The sequence below is a fragment of the Sinohyriopsis cumingii genome, chromosome 12, assembly GCF_028554795.1.
Source record: "Sinohyriopsis cumingii isolate HCF-2022 chromosome 12, ASM2855479v2, whole genome shotgun sequence".
NCBI classification, from domain to species: Eukaryota; Metazoa; Mollusca; class Bivalvia; order Unionida; family Unionidae; genus Sinohyriopsis; species Sinohyriopsis cumingii.
The window spans coordinates 29,248,921-29,265,900 of record NC_142972.1 but is presented as its reverse complement, the minus strand read 5'-3'; the positions used below and the strand labels follow the sequence as shown (position 1 = coordinate 29,265,900).

General features: G+C 34.0%; 1 protein-coding gene across 1 annotated transcript in view; it reads right to left on the bottom strand.

Annotated features, from left to right (window-relative positions):
• The window catches only part of LOC149786164 (DNA-directed RNA polymerase I subunit RPA2-like), a 182,786-nt gene that overhangs the window by 144,044 nt on the left and 21,762 nt on the right, over positions 1 to 16,980 (bottom strand). The window contains exons 4-6 of the mRNA XM_089976517.1: positions 16,471 to 16,545; positions 9,417 to 9,536; positions 6,552 to 6,617 (exon numbers count right to left, since the gene is read on the bottom strand). Of these exons, the coding sequence (XP_089832643.1) occupies positions 6,552 to 6,617; positions 9,417 to 9,536; positions 16,471 to 16,545 (261 nt within the window). The remainder of the gene's footprint in view (positions 1 to 6,551; positions 6,618 to 9,416; positions 9,537 to 16,470; positions 16,546 to 16,980) is intronic.

The window sequence follows — 16,980 nt, the reverse complement described above, 5'->3', positions numbered from 1 at the left end:
GTTATCATTTGAGTCAGTGTATTTGAATTTTACATAATTTCTCTAGTCCACTACAAATTTATTATCATTTGTTGAGTCAGTGTATTTGAATTTTACATAATTTCTCCAGTTCACTACAAATTTGTTATCATTTGAGTCAGTGTATTTGACGTTTACATAATTTCTCTAGTTCACTACAAATTTGTTGTCATTTGTTGAGACAAGTGTATTTGAATGTTACATAATTGCTCTAGTCCACTACAAATTTGTCTTCATTTGTCGAGTCAGTGTATTTGAATTTTACATAATTTCTCTAGTTCACTACAAATTTGTTATCATTTGTTGAGACATGTGAATTTTATGTTTATCTGCCATCTCTGATAAATGTTTTACTTGGTTGTTGGGATCCATGACCCACTCAAAGCCTTGAAAGGTTCCAGTCTATTATGGCAGTAGTGTAGCTAGTAAATTGTAAGCTTCAGTATCAGTACTATCCATTTGTTTCAACAAGATTTCTGATGTTAGCACAATGTATTTACATTCCCTGTGACCACTTTGGGTCAACACTGCATGGTGAATCTCAGGAACATGTAGTACAAGTAAGGTACATCTCATGTGTGTCCAACTCCTTGTAATTTGAAGATTTGGTCATTAAATGTGTAACTGTAATAATAAAAACGACAAAGACAATGGGAAATAATCCTGTAAGCATTCACCATAGCAAGATTGCACATGTTAAAAAACAAGGAAATGCTCAAAAATTAGACAACCATAAACAAGTAACAACAATACCATGTTGGACTACAAAGTCAGAAAATCAAGACCCATAAAATGCAATTTTTTTAAAAATAGTGTTTAAACCAAACAGAAAAATAATGTTGCCATAATGTAACAAATACATTAATGATCAATACCAAACCAACTTCCTAAGGAGATGAATAATTAAATCAGATTTCTGATGGATAACTAGAGGCAATGTGGTGTAATGTTTGTTCTTAATTGAAAGTTTAAACTGTTAAACATCCACTGTATATGGGTAAATAGACAGTGTTGTAAGAGAAGGTAATTAGCATGAGTTTCTTCCCTTTGTCCATATGGTATATATAGACCGGTAAGTCAAAGTTTTTTTGTTGTAATGTTGATGTGACAGGGAAACAGATCTAATCGTAAATTGTAACCTGCATTGTTAGATAATACTCTTTAAGTTATCAAAGGTTGCAGTTACAATATCTTCTTTCTAATTTGATTCCACTTTTTGGGATCTTGTCAGTTAACCATTCCTCTGGCCTAAACTGTGTCATGTTATAATGTGCAATCATTCACACAAGTATACAGCAGCTGCAATGAGTATTGGTCTAAATCATAGCATAACTATTAATTCTGAGTTATTGATAACAAATCTTCACTGGCCTAGAAAAATGTCCGACTTGCCCTAGGATGAAGAATTAGAATTTCTTGTTATGACCAAAAATTAGTTTTCTGTCAGAATAATTAACTAGACAAAAACTGATTGAGAAAGAGAAGTTTTCTACCAAACCCCCAAAGACTTGTTGGTGACTATTAATTTCCACATAATAATCCTGGGATAAATACCAGATGGAAAAAGACTGATCCAGGGGCCAATATTGATTGCATAGATGAGTTCATCTTTTCATGATAAGCAAGTGCATCTGTTCAGCAACCCATCAAAATTACAAACACTTTATATTTGCATTTTAATGATCGATTCTTATAGAACTCATTAAGAAGAGTTTTAATTTCTGAAATATGTTGATTAGTTCAGAAGTTATGACTATTTGAATATTGGCAAATATTGGCTTTTCAGTGAATTTTTGCCTTCTTTAAATGCTTGTTTAATTCGTTTAAGTCGCGGACCCAACACGTTTAATAAAATAAGTATTTCCATCACGACTTTTGATCTCAAAAAGACATCTCCATGAATCTTGGCAGTCTTATAGGGTTTTTACATGTAGAATTCAAATATCTACAGTATATTAAACTATGTCCCCTAGATTTCAGTGTAGGGAAGAAAATAAGGAGTTAAAATCTAGACTTTTCTTCTACCAGACAATTCAGATACCGGACAACATATTTCTTAACAAGTCATTTAATTCAGAAGAAAACATCGGCACATATTATAAACAGTTGATTAAATTTTCTATGCTCTGAGAATGCCTAATGCTGTACAGAATTTAGAGATTCTGGAAGCATTCCAGTTGCTATGACAAATTCAGGCTTAACTACCTGAACATCGTCTCTGCTGGGCCATATAACAACTCTCACTTTTCTACATGGTGCCATGAATTTAACTATCAAATTATTATTATTGTCACTTTAAATTTCATAAATATATCCAGGGCACCAAGCATCCTGGTATGCTACGACAACATAATCATTTTCCTTAAGCTGGTCTAGAATAAGCAGCTGTTGACATACTGTACTGTGTTCATCTATTTCACTTTTCATTCGGATTTCGTTTTCTCTTCTTTGGTATCGGTTCACTCATTTGGTCCAATATGTCATTGCACACAAGTTTCTGGTGTTCTTTACGTTTAAGACACAAGTCTTTTCCACCATGGCATGCACTCTTCCACAATGACTCTTTTTCTGTGGGAGTCATACTGTCATACCACTCTTTCATTCTGAGATGGTTTCTCTTTAGTACTTGAATGGAGGAGTGGTGGTGCAAGGAGGCATATTGTCTACGCTTCTGACTGCTATCAACGTCAACAAAGTGGTATTCACAGCCAAGATTGGTCACTTGCGCGAACTGTGTCCTCATCATTGTCTTTGGATCAGGTGCTTCGCTGTACTGCCCACTAGGCAAGAAATCTGAGAGTTGTTTTTCAGTAGTTCCTACCACTGACTTACAGATGGAAGTAATAACTTGATTCAGTAATTTTCTGTCTTGATAAATCTTGTCATTTCATAGAAGCGTTGCTCAATTGCAATTTCATACACCTCTCCCAACCAATGTTCATCACTTTCATTTAGTTTGGGTTTTTCTGCAGAATCTTTTAAATACTTCTGCAAGTTTTGAATGTGTATATACAATTCTAAGTATGGCACTTTTCCCGACGTAATGAGTTCCCAGTAAGGGCCAGTCACTCTAACATACATAAGCCCTACGACTAACAACATAGTCACAATATGGTCAGTCTAAATCTGCATCAACAGATAGAATTTTATTGTGAGCAAGTGATGCTGTTCTTGAAGTTCCTCAAGGTTTTTTCTTAGCAATTCTATTTCCTCAATGTGTTTGTGACAGACACCTTCTGCTTTGTGAAGCTTTGATGTTTTTTTGTTAAGTCACTGAAGTTCACAAAAACAAAGAATATTGATTTTTGATCATGATGTATAATTTCTTTTGTTGACATTTTTTTTACAGAATAGTGACTGATTCAATTATTAATTGAGTCCAATTTTTGTCTGTAATAAGCTTCCTGCTTTTTTAATATGCGCAGTTTTCTTGATTGTTTGTTGCATAAATATTTTTCATGTTCCACTGTTTTGTGACGTCATTTTCTGTTTCATTTTCAGTTTGTATGCCAACATTGTTAGAGCTGTAAGTAATACATGGCAACTAAACTTCATTGTTTGACACACTGTCTGACTCTGTCTCACTGAAGCATTTGTTTTCTGTCACATGATAAGATTTTTTTTATTGGCACCATTGTCTTGAATTCCTTCCCTAGAAGTTCATTAATATTTTCTACACCTAGCACTGTTTTTACTCAGAAATTTTTTCTTCTGGTCAAGTACACTGTTAACTCTATTAGAAAGAGAAGACTGGTTAAATGACTGACACCCCTCATTAAGTAATGTTAGAATGTCGCAAAATTTAGCAAATGTTTGATTATTTTTCTTATAAAAGTTGAAAATTTCAATCACAATTCCATTTTGACAGTTTGTCTAATTTTTTTTAACAAGATTTGGAAGATACTGTATCAACACTTATTCCTGCTTTTTGGCAGTAAGGACCAGGAAAATCTATAAAGGTAAAGTTAAAAAAAGATATAGTTCATCATCTAAAATTGCAGAGCAGTACTTTATCATGATACAAAACATCGATCGGTAAATCAGGTGTTTGTACTCTATTCGTACCACCAATCTTTGAGAGCTATTTGGTTAAATTTTGTTTACAGAGATTTCATTTTATTATTAAAATATTTAAACATCATTTGCATCCAATAATTTGGCACTCATTTTTATTTAGATGCAAGTTTTGAAGAAGAAAAATAAACCGTAAAATAATTTGAGAGTAAATCTGTCAAATCTACATATACATGTCAACATAAGGACGATCATTAATAAGATAACACTTACGTTATATTATACAAAATATTTAATAAATAAATAAATAAATATACAAAAGAATTACATACCGATATAAAACATTCTAATGGTGTACATACATCACATCATTTGTCTTGTGATTGCCAATATTTCACATCGATGTTATGTTTATTGTGAAACCAATATGGCGACTTCGCCGACATGTCTTATGGAGGTCAACTTGAGGAAAAAGTGTACTTTCGAAACTGAATGCAGGTATTTAAATGCTTGTTCCGAAAAACAAATTTGGTATCAAAAGAGAAATTAGAATCTGTATTTTGTAATGGTATATTGAAAATTGAAATATAACGTCCATGAGTGGAAAATAACTAGCAAGACTTTAGGGACTATTTTCTCAGCACAAGGTCATCATATGCAAATTTTCAAAACACAATCGGAAACGTCATTCATTCCCCATTCAATTGACAAATACCTCATTAATATTCATGAGGTTCTAGCGATCCGCATTTGCAAAACAAACACACCGGTGTGAATAAGTGCACACAGGAAATAGCAATGAACTGAGAGCCGTCACTTTTGATAACTGGTTGATAATTACATGACCATATGGTTATGCAATAAAAAGTACATATTAATGAAATTTATATACTTTTGTAGATAATTTAAAGCTCTTTTAATTAAAGTTTATTTCGTAAAAATGTTTTTATCAGTATTGATTTTAATACAAATTTAGCACAGACAGTATAAGAAAAAGTCAATTTTCACCCAGTTTACTGATAAGGAATAGGCACTATCTGGGACTGCTAATATATGGTTACAGTATGGAGATTTCAATAGTCTCCAACTTATGAGCTTAAGGGGGAAGGGATTAAGGTTTGACCCAGGGGCAAATGGCAGTTGCATATCTGACTTTGTACTCATGTCTGAAAATTAACTATATATGGATGTCAACTGCAAACCCAAAATTTGATCCAAAAATATTTAAATTGTGTCAGTAAATGCACTTTTTGTGTATTCGACCCATTGATCCCTCCATGGGGCTCACACGGTGGGATGGTTTGGGGTTTGTACAGCCAGAACCAAAATAAATATCACACTTGTGTACAGGGGAAAATAATTCACCAGGTTTAATGAATATTGGGACCAAAAATGAAGAATGACACAGAAAGATTGAAGCAATCATAATGTCTACAGCGATAAATAGACATAAAACATTCACTATGTTTTCTACCAAAAATGTTAACCTAACATTCCCGTAACCAGACCATTAAGCTGATATTCCCTACAGTTAATGACTATATCACTCAAAGGAATGGGCCTCAAAATCAAACTTCAGTATAATCTACTGGTCACTCAAACACCAAGCAGTTTCAACTTGGCTGGACTTTTCTTGGAGGCAAATTTATAAATCTTCTTTAAATGTGAATGCCCATAGGTTAAGATCTCCAGCCATTAATTATACATCATTCCCTGTAGCTGGAGACACCTCTAGCCACCATTTTTAAAACTTGATTGAAAGTATTCTTAGCTTGTGAAATTTAATGCCCAGTAAAATCTGGGTCTGACATTCAATAAATATTATGGGACATTTTTAAGTTGGGGCCAAATCTACTTCATACAAACCTTACAGGTGGACAACTTGTTCTACCTGCCAACTTTTTACACTGTGATGAAAGAAAGATCCACTGAATGCAGCTGAATAATTTTTAATGAATAAAATGGTCTAGATAATGAATTGAACCTTATAATCTCTGTGTCAAGCAATCATTTCAAATTTCTGGGGAACAGAGTGATAAATATTAACTGTTAATTAATGTAATGAACAAAACACTTTGCCTTTAGACAATGACAAAAGCCGTCATGACAAAATTTAGCATCGCTGTAGCCTTTATTTCTATTTTATCTAAATCAATTAAATTTCAAAGACAATACAAACATTCTATTATAGCTTTTTTCTTTATTTCACTTTCCAGTGTTGTGTCTTTTTTCAAGACAGCTTTCCAAAACTGCATTCTACTGAATTAATTTTTAAGCAAAACATGTATATGGCTTGCTGATATTTTTCTTAAGTCAAACTATATGTATTCAAAAGAGACTATGGTAGTAATTTTTGGAAATGTACCACTCATCCCACTCAATTATTTTGTTATGGATGCAGACTTGAGTATTTATGTTCGGCAAATCTCAATTGTGATCCTGGACTTGTTAGTTGTATTTTCTGTGTGTGACAGGCCATGACAAAGCAGTTAAATTATGAATTGAATACAGACACATACCTCTGCTTCTTCATTGTGTTTAATCAGCTGTGAGGGAGACATTCCTGCCAGATTACACACGTCAGACTGAAAGAAAATTTTACCAAGAATTGTACATTATATGCCCACCAGGTCAAGTTATTTTGCTGAAAACAGTTTTCTTCTTTCAGTCCTGTTGCCCATAGCTTTTTACCTCCTGAGTCCCAAAATGAAAAGGTGCCATCTTGTCTTAATTCAAGTCATCCACAATGTTTGGCCAGGGTTTGAGTCATAGGACTTTAGTTATTTCAAGGAAATGTTTTCCTTCTTGGAGTGACTATGAACTTGAACCATGATCTTTTAACCCAAAAATCAATGTGTCTCAAAATGAAAACCATCTACAGTCATGACATGAGGTACAAAACTTCCATTTTGTGGAATCATTGGTCGTTTTATTTTTACCTGTGAAATTAACCTTTGATCTTTTGATCACACAATAAAAATATGTCTTCACTGTCTCGACCGCAAGCCATCCACAAAGTATTGTCTCAACTGCAAGCCAATCACAAAGTTTTGTCTCAACTGCAAGCCATCCATGAAGTTTCATCTCAACTGCAAGCCATCCATGACATTTTGTGATAAAGAAAAAGATATTTTTTGGAAACCTTTCTTCTTCTCTGCATCACTTTGATTGAGCATTGTAACTTACACAGGTGTCTTATCTCAAATGCAAGCCAATTATAAAGTTTGGTCAACATGTCTGGCATACAAGTCCAGTATTCTGTGAAAACAGTTTTTCTTCTTTCAGTCCATGAGAGCCCAAAAGCAATCAGTTTCTTCCTTGCCCCAAATGCAAGATACTTACAAAATTTGGTAACGGTAGATTTTGGAGAATTTAAGTTATTGTGCACAAAGAACAAAAGGGATGACAAAACAGACAGATAGTGGATAGATATACATCATAAAATGTACACTCCACATTATCTTTCGTGTACAGAAGATCATTACTGTCTCAAAAGTGTGTGTACATATATAATTGAAACTTATGAATGGACCAAATTTTCTGCAACCTGATTGGATATAATTGCTAATGATGAAGAATTATTTCTATACATTAGTAAATTCTGTAGACTACTTTTGATTCCCAGTTACCAGGTATTTTATGTGAAGTTTCATCTATATCAACATCTTACACCATAGTAATAATCCCCACCCATCCACCTTTGATTTCCTACCAAAATGTGCAACCCTGATTAAAATCATCCAATAAAAGTTAAAACAATATAACTGTACAGTTAATCGTGCATTCCAACAACCACACCTTTTACAAAGAAAGCATATGGCAGGCTTTACAATCCAATCTTGAGAAATTATATCATTTCACTTCAACAATGTTTCACCTGCTGTTATTCAAAATCAGGGTCACATATCAAGTAAGGGAGCTCACTAAAAGCAGAAACGATTTTGTTTTTCAAAGATTGAAATGCATAGAAATTCAGAACAACAAATGATATAATAACACATGCCCTATGCAAGGGCAATGTTAGAAAAAAAAGGAATAACCGGGTTTGAACAGCATCAATCAACATATATTAAAATAATGATACTAACAAGCTCCTTATATGACTGGCCTAACTCGCTCTTACACTCTACACTATATTACTGTATAAAGAATCAATGACTCTTGCTAATCGAAGACTGAGCTATGTATTCAGTTGTATTTATCAATGTGTAAATTTGACCTAATCACTCACAAAGTTAACAAAAGTCCTTTGGACTTTATTTACTTTGTGAGTGATTAGGTCAAATTTACACATCAATAAATATCCAACCATGATCATGTGTGTGTGTGTCTGTGTGTGCAAACTTGTACTCAAGCATGTACATGCATGTGTGAATGTATGTAAATTCTTGTTATGTATGGACTCCATATTAAGGCACATGTATAACATTTTAATCTTTCTTCACATCTGACGTTTTGCCGATTTTCCTGTTTAATTTTTCCATCGAGCAATAATAAAAGTGGTGCCAATCTTTTCAAGGTTTAGTTCTATGTTTACATACTTACTAGTGTTTCAAACTAAATGGAAGTTCTCAAAATAAACTAGCAGGCAGACTTCTCAGTGTCCTTTTCCGGTTTCTAGAACAATCCATTTTTAAAACAATTGTGCTGCCTTCAGACATATTTGCAATGTCTAGTTTTAAGATTTTTACAATCAACACAAAGCAGGAACTCTTGTGTTCAGTGAGATGTAGCTACGGAATTAGTGAAATTATCAATGACAATAAACTATATTACATCTATTGCTTCAAAACATTGACTTGCCCATGCAAATATGGGCTAACATTTTACTAAAGAAACTACTTTTTGATTCAAAACACCAACAAGTTGACAATGTTTGGGATCACTAGTGACAAACAGGTTAGAAATTATAAACTGATGAATGAAAGGACTAACATTTTGTAAATTGTTATATCCTTAATGCTTTTTTTTTAAATCTGAAGGGGGGGGGGGTTACCAACAAACAGGAGGGTGATTATTTTAGTGTCCAGAGGGTTAATAGAAAAAAACAAAAATAACTCTGAGACTCATTATCTATCTGCTGACTTGCATGAATTTCTGTTTACAGACTATCTCATTTGGATCCATCAAGTCCTTATAAAGTTGTAAATTGCAAAACTAACTTAGTGATGGACATGACAGGAAATGATTAAGATGGACATGAGTACAAATTAATATGAATGCTGACTCCACAAATATGGTGAAAGCACAGCAAAACAAAGAACAAAAACAAATATTAAAAGCACAACTGTATAGTCAAGATAATTGGAAAAATAAAATGTACAAGGTCAGCTTTCCATCTGATGTGTTTTCTTAAACTGTGTCTTTGACCTTGATCCACTCACCTTGACCATGATAGGTATCTCCCCTATAACTTTGGTAATAGGCATCTCCATGTTTCCATTGATTGAGAACCCCACTTGAACCTGAAGAGGACCCTTGTATGTGATCCCTCTTTCACGACACTGCAAGGAACAGACTTGTTAGAAGAAAGGTTCATTGATGCAATTTATAAACAGATTTATCTTTTTATTAAGAAAACAGTTGCCAAAGGAAATAACAAAGTTTTATGAGTAATCTTTTCATGTTACTGTTGTACTACTGGCATAATTTCACACTGAGCCTCAAAATTATTCAAAATTTCTATAAATGTCGTACCAACAGATTGCTATCCATGTCTTACAGTTCAGATAAATGAATTCTATCCATGTCTTACAGTACAGACAGATGATTGCTATCCATGACTTGCATTACATACAGATGATTGCTATTCATGTCTTACAGTACTGACAGATGATTGCTAGTCATGTCTTACAGTACAGACAGATGATTGCTATCCATGACTTGCATTACAGACAGATGATTGCTATTCATATCTTACAGTACAGACAGATGATTGCTATCCATGACTTGCATTGCAGACAGATGATTGCTATTCATGTCTTACAGTACAGACAGATGATTACTGTCCATGTCTTACATTAGACAGATGATTGCTATCCATGTCTTACAGTACAGACAGATGATTGCTATCCATGTCTTACAGTACAGACAGATGATTGCTATCCATATCTTACATTAGACAGATGATTGCTATCCATGTCTTACAGTACAGACAGATGATTGTTATCAATGTCTTACATTAGACAGATGATTGCTATTCATGTCTTACAGTACAGAGATGACTGCTATCCATGTCTTACATTACAGACAGATGATTGCTATCCATGTCTTACATTAGACAGATGAGTGCTATCCATGTCTTACATTAGACAGATGATTGCTATCCATGTCTTACAGTACAGACAGATGATTGTTATCAATGTCTTACATTAGACAGATGATTGCTATTCATGTCTTACAGTACAGAGATGACTGCTATCCATGTCTTACATTACAGACAGATGATTGCTATCCATGTCTTACATTAGACAGATGAGTGCTATCCATGTCTTACATTAGACAGATGACTGCTATATATGTCTTACAGTACAGACAGATGATTGCTATCCATGACTTACATTACAGACAGATGATTGATATTCACGTCTTGCATTACAGACAGATGATTTGCTATCCATGTCTCACATCAGAGACAGATGATTGTTATCTGTCTTATGTTACAGACACATGATTTCTATCCATGTCTTAAATTACATAAAGGTGATTGTTTTCCATCTCTCACAGTACTGACAGATGACTGCTGTGTATTACAGACAGATGAATGCGATCAATGTCTTACATTACTTACAGATGATTACTATGTCTTACAGTAATAACAGATGATGCTATCAATGTCTTACAGTACAGTTGATTGCTGTCCATGTCTTACAGCACAGGTGGATGATTTTCTATCAACATCTTACAGGCATATCATTTCATATGATTCTTATCCATGTCTTACAACTAAAAACAGATGATTTCAATCCATGTCTTATATTAAAGACAGATAATTTACTATCCATGCCTTACAGCACAGGCAGATGATTTGCTATCCACATCTTAAAGACGTATGATTTCACAAGTACAAACAGATGATTTACTATCCATGCCTTGCATTAAATACAGATGATTGAAATCCATGTCTTACATTACAGATGGATTATTTACTATCCATGTCACAGTAATGACAGACAATTGCTTTCAATGTCTTAAAGTACAGACAGATGATTTGCTATCCATGTTACAGCACTTACAGATAATTGCTTTCAATGTCTTAAAGTACAGACAGATGATTGCTATCCATGTCTTATAGTACAGACATATTATTGCAATTCATGCCTTACAGTACTGACAGATGATTGCTATCAATGTCTTACAGTACAGATAGATGGTTGATATCAATGTCTTACAGCACAGACAGATGATGGCTATCCATGTGTTTCTATACATTACAGACAGATGATTGCTATTCATGTCTGACAGTACTGACAGATGATTGCTATCAATGTCTTATAGTACAGACAGATGGTTGCTATCAACGTCTTACAGCACAGACAGATAATTGCTATCCATGTGTTTCTATACATTACAGACAGATGATTGCTATGTCCTACATTACTGACAGATGGTTGCTATCAGTGTCTTACAGCACAGACAGATGATTGCTATCCATGTTTCTATACATTACAGACAGATGATTGCTATGTCCTACATTACTGGCAGATGATTGCTATCAATATCTTACAGTACTGACAGATAATTGCTATCAATGTCTTACAGCACAGACAGATGATTGCTATCCATTTGTTTCTATACATTACAGACAGATGATTGCTATGTCCTACGTTACTGACAGATGATTGCTATCAATGTCTTACAGTACTGACAGATGATTGCTATCAATGTCTTACAACACAGACAGATGATTTGCTATCAAAGTCTTAAAAGTACAGACAGATGATTTGCTATCCATGTCTTAAAAGTATAAAAAGATGACTATCAATATCTTAAAAGCATAGACAGATGATTTGCTATCAATGTCTTAAAAATACAGACATATAATCTGCTATCCATGTCTTAAAGGTACAGACAAATGATTTGCTGTCAATATCTTAAAAGTATAGACAGATGATTTGCTATCAATGTCTTATAGTACTAACCACTTATTTCTATCCATGTCTTATAGTACAGACAGATGATTTGCATGTTTAGCTAAGCTCATAACCTGCTCTACAAATAAAGATGCAAAAAACCTGCTCCAAAATATAAACAATGTGCCTGGATATAAAGAACACACTACAACAGATGTCTTCAAATATAACATCATAAAATGTGTAAATGAGCTAAGCCCTACATGATGCTTAAGTTCAAGCCACCAATATACTAATATACCAGTGATATCTCTCTTAGCAAAAAAGATCTTTCACAAAATCTCGATCTGGGACTATTGTACATTCTCAGTCTGAGCCTAAATTATTTTCAGCCATAATGTTCAATATTTATATTATAATGGACTCGTGATATTTAAATCTAAGTCAAGAATGACCATGCCATGCACAGGTTTTCACAACAAGCTGCAAACTGACTATGTGAAAATATCTGACAGTAACAAAAACAGAATGAAGGTATGTGTATTATAGTAAACAATTTTTGTGTATTACAGTGAACAACTGATGTGTTATAGGATCAATTTTTGTATTATAATGAACAATTGTTGTAACATGATGTATTATAGTAAAGAATTGGCCTATTATGGTAAAACACTTATTGTATTGTAGTGAATAACTAGTTATTATAGTAAACAGTTGGTGTAATACAGTGAACAGTTGGTGTATTATACTGAACAAATGGTGTATTATAGTGAACAGTTGGTGTATTATAGTGAACAGTTGGTGTATTATAGTGAACAGTTGGTGTATTACAGCAAATATCTGGTGCATTATAGTGCACATTTAGTCTATTACAGTAAACAAATGGTGTCATAGTTTTTAATAATTTGTGTATTATAATATACAATTGGTGTACTATAGTTAACAAATGGCATATTATAGTTGTGTGATGTGTGATTTGGATTTTTAACGTTGCTTTAACAATTATTCAGTCATATCGCTAGGATGTCTGCAGTGTGGCAGTTTATAGTGATGTCTATCACTGGGGCATCATGCCGCAGACATGTAGCATGATGTTCCACCCACTCAAATTATTCTGACACCAGGCCAACCAGTCCTAACACTAACCACTTAATGCTGAGTGCCAAGCAAGGCAGCTGTTAGTACCATTTTTGTAAGTCTTTGGTCTGACTCGGTCAGGGATTGAACCCACGACCTCCCGCATGTGAGGCAGATGCTCTAACCACTAGGCCACAGGAGCGGTCATATTATAGTTAACACTTGGTGTATTATAGTGAAGATCTGCTGTATTATAGTAGACAACTGGTGTATTATACTGAACTGGTGTATTATATTGGACAACTGGCATATTATAGTGGAGAACTGCCTTTGTAAAGCCTCTGCTGAAGAAACCAACACTAGACCATAACGATTTAAAGAACTATTGCCCAGTTTCTAATCTCCCATTCATATCAAAAATCTTAGAAAAGGTTGTTCTATCCCAGCTTGTATCTCATCTAAATTCAAACAGTCTTTTTAGCAATGTACAATCTGCATATCGCCCTTGCCACAGTACTGAAACTACTCTTCTAAAAGTAGTTACTGACATTCTCTCTGCGTTGGATAGCGGAAAGATTACAGTCCTCACCCTCATTGACTTGTCTGCAGCATTTGACACAACAGACCATGATATATTACTTCACTGTCTCCAGCATGTATTTGGCATTCACGAAACAGCCTTACTGTGGTTCAAGTCCTACTTGGTCAACAGGACACAAATTGTATCTGCAAATGGAATACACTCCAGCCCAGTTGATCTATGTTGTGGTGTTCCACAGGGGTCTGTTCTTGGACCTGTTCTTATCATTCAGTACACTCAGTCGCTCTCAAGTGTCATAGATCATCATCCAGTGTCTCACCAATTGTACGCTGATGACACCCAAATATACAAATCTAGCCATCTAACTGAAGTTGATGCTACCATCCAAGGTGTAGAGAGATGCATTTCTGATGTGAAATCATGGATGACATTTAACAAGCTGCAGATAAATGATGATAAAACTGAGGCCATTCTGATCACAACACAAAGAGTTTCTCATTTTCATCCTTTACCTCAAACAATAAATATCAGCAACGCCAACATTAAATTCACACAATCATTACGAAACCTAGGTGTTACTCTGGACAGTACTCTCACACTGCACCAACATGTCATGAATATATGCAAGGCTGCATCTCTTGAGCAGAGACGCATCAGCTCAATATGCAAATATCTTTCAGTTAATGCCACTAAAACACTTGTGTGTTCATTAGTACTTTCAAGACTGGATTATTGTAACTCAATTCTGTCCAGTTCATCTCAATATCTGCTCCAGAAACTTCAGAACAAAGATGCTCAGATCATACTTAGAGTACCATGATCAGAGCACACTTCCCTGCTGCTCTGTACCCTACACTGGCTATCCATTTGATCCAGAATCAAACAAAAAATTTGTTCTCTGTGCTATGTTTCACTGTCGGACTCTAGTCCAACATACCTATCCGACCTCACCCATGTGTACACACGAGCAAGATACTTACGCTCCTCTTCTGACAATTGTACACTCATTACTCCCACTATGAAAACAAAGTCATATGGACAGCGTTCTTTTGCATACCTGGGCCCAGCAACGTGGAATGAATTCCCCACTGAACTTAGACACAAAGACACAAAGTGATCACATTCAAGAGGGCTCTCAAAACTCACTTATTTTGACTGCAAGAACAAACTTAAAGACCTAATAATGTTTCCTACCTTAAATATTCTCAGCATGTTTTTTTAATGTTTTCTAATTTCATGGTGTTTGTTTTTGTAATCATATCATTATATGTTTTTTATCTTATTGGTGTTGTCTAATGTTGTAAAGCGCTTACAGCTTCTAAAGATTAGGTGATATATATATAAATTCCTCATTATTGTTATTATTATTATTATAGTGGACAACTGGAATAGTGAACTGGTGTATCATAGTGGACAACTGGTGTATTATAGTAAACCATCAGAGTATAATAGTGAAAAACTGGTTTATTATAGTGAACAATCAGTGCATTATTGTTAGCTTATTGACACAGGTCATACTGATCCAAATAGCTCATTTTCAAGGATTTTTCAAGGAGTATTTTTTTCGTATGGAAACTGAATATATTCATTTTATTTTGTTTATCATGACAAAAAATTTACAAAAATAGAAAAAAACATAATTACAGCAACTAGCACACAAATATCGCAAAGGACACTGCTCCATCTGCTGTGTCATTTCATCCACCAAATCTTAACCCATTTATTCATTATTTTTGGAAAACACATCTAATAAATTTATATGATCTACTAATATTTTGATTTCAATCAGAAATTCAGGGGTTTTGGGGTAAGCAAGTTTTTAAAGATAAAACCAGCTTTATTCAAAACTCAAACATTGTTGAACCTTAAGAAAACCATTGAATCTAATTGGTCACTTTTCAAAATATTGGGAAGTTATTATTATCTTCATGTGCCCAATTAAAAAAAAAAAACAAATTGAATTTTCAGAATTATTTTCATCAAAAAACTTATTATCTTATGTAAATAACTTGAAATTTTTGTGTTATTCTTGCTCTTTTTAATCATATTGTATTTTGTAACAAAACAATGTCAAACAAATTATTTCAACTGTAACCCAAGTTCAATATGCAAATTTATCACAACCTACTCATGTCAATAACTGTGATAATTTTCTTTTAATAACCAATACTTTAAGAATCTATAAGTTGGTACAGCTTTCATTAAGTGTCACTTCTAAATCCAATCTTTCCTCTTCACGGAACTGCAGCTACCAGTGTATAATGCACCAGCAGATCTGGTCACTGAGGATTGTAGGTGGATGCACATTATAAAGAATGAATGTCAAAGACTGACTGGCACATCAACACAATCCTGGCTATATTGTGACAAGTCAGTTTAGGTTTGCCCCAAAAGGCATTCAAAACAAATATTAAAGGCATACAAATAAATATAAAGGTGAAAAAACAATGACAATGGCATAAAAAGTAAATATACAAGGCATACAAAATAAATATAAAAGTATACTAAATATATATAAAGGTGTACAAAATAAATATAAAGGCATACAAAACATAGACAATGGCATAAATATACAGGCATACAATGTTGTTGTAGTTGTTGTTGTTGTAGGGTTTAACGCCATTTTTCAGCACACGATAGGCTATATATGGCGGCCAGTATTAAAGGCATACAAAAGATAGACAATGGCATACAAAACAAAGATAAATGCAAAAAGAACTAAACATAGTATGACAAATCAAATATTACCTCTGAAGGAAAGATCTTCAGTGTACGAGAACGAGTATTCTTGGCTGAAATCTGTGGTGGACCAACACTTGCCTCCTGTTTGAGAAGTAAAAAAAATGGCTAAGCGGGGATACTTCTAAGGCTCACCATGTCATATGTCCTCATATCATACCATAGCATGCTTCCAACTGTGTGTGTGTGTACATATATATATATATGGATCCATATCTGAGGAGGACAATATAGTTGCCTTTTGATTCTCTCAATTCATCTAAACATTCACAAAATGCAATGTTCACTTTGCTCTTCCTTTATTGCACATCACATTCCCCCAAAACCATTTGTGCATTCATAATTAAAATAGAAAATGAACGTTTAAATTTTCCATTCAATGAGTAGGTGGATAATTAGAAAAAGATATCTAAACTTTGTAGTCAATTCTGGTGCTAATTTGATGATCATAAATGTCAGAAATTACATTGCTATCTACAGAATTCACACTGAACATTACACTGCTATCAAAGGAATTCA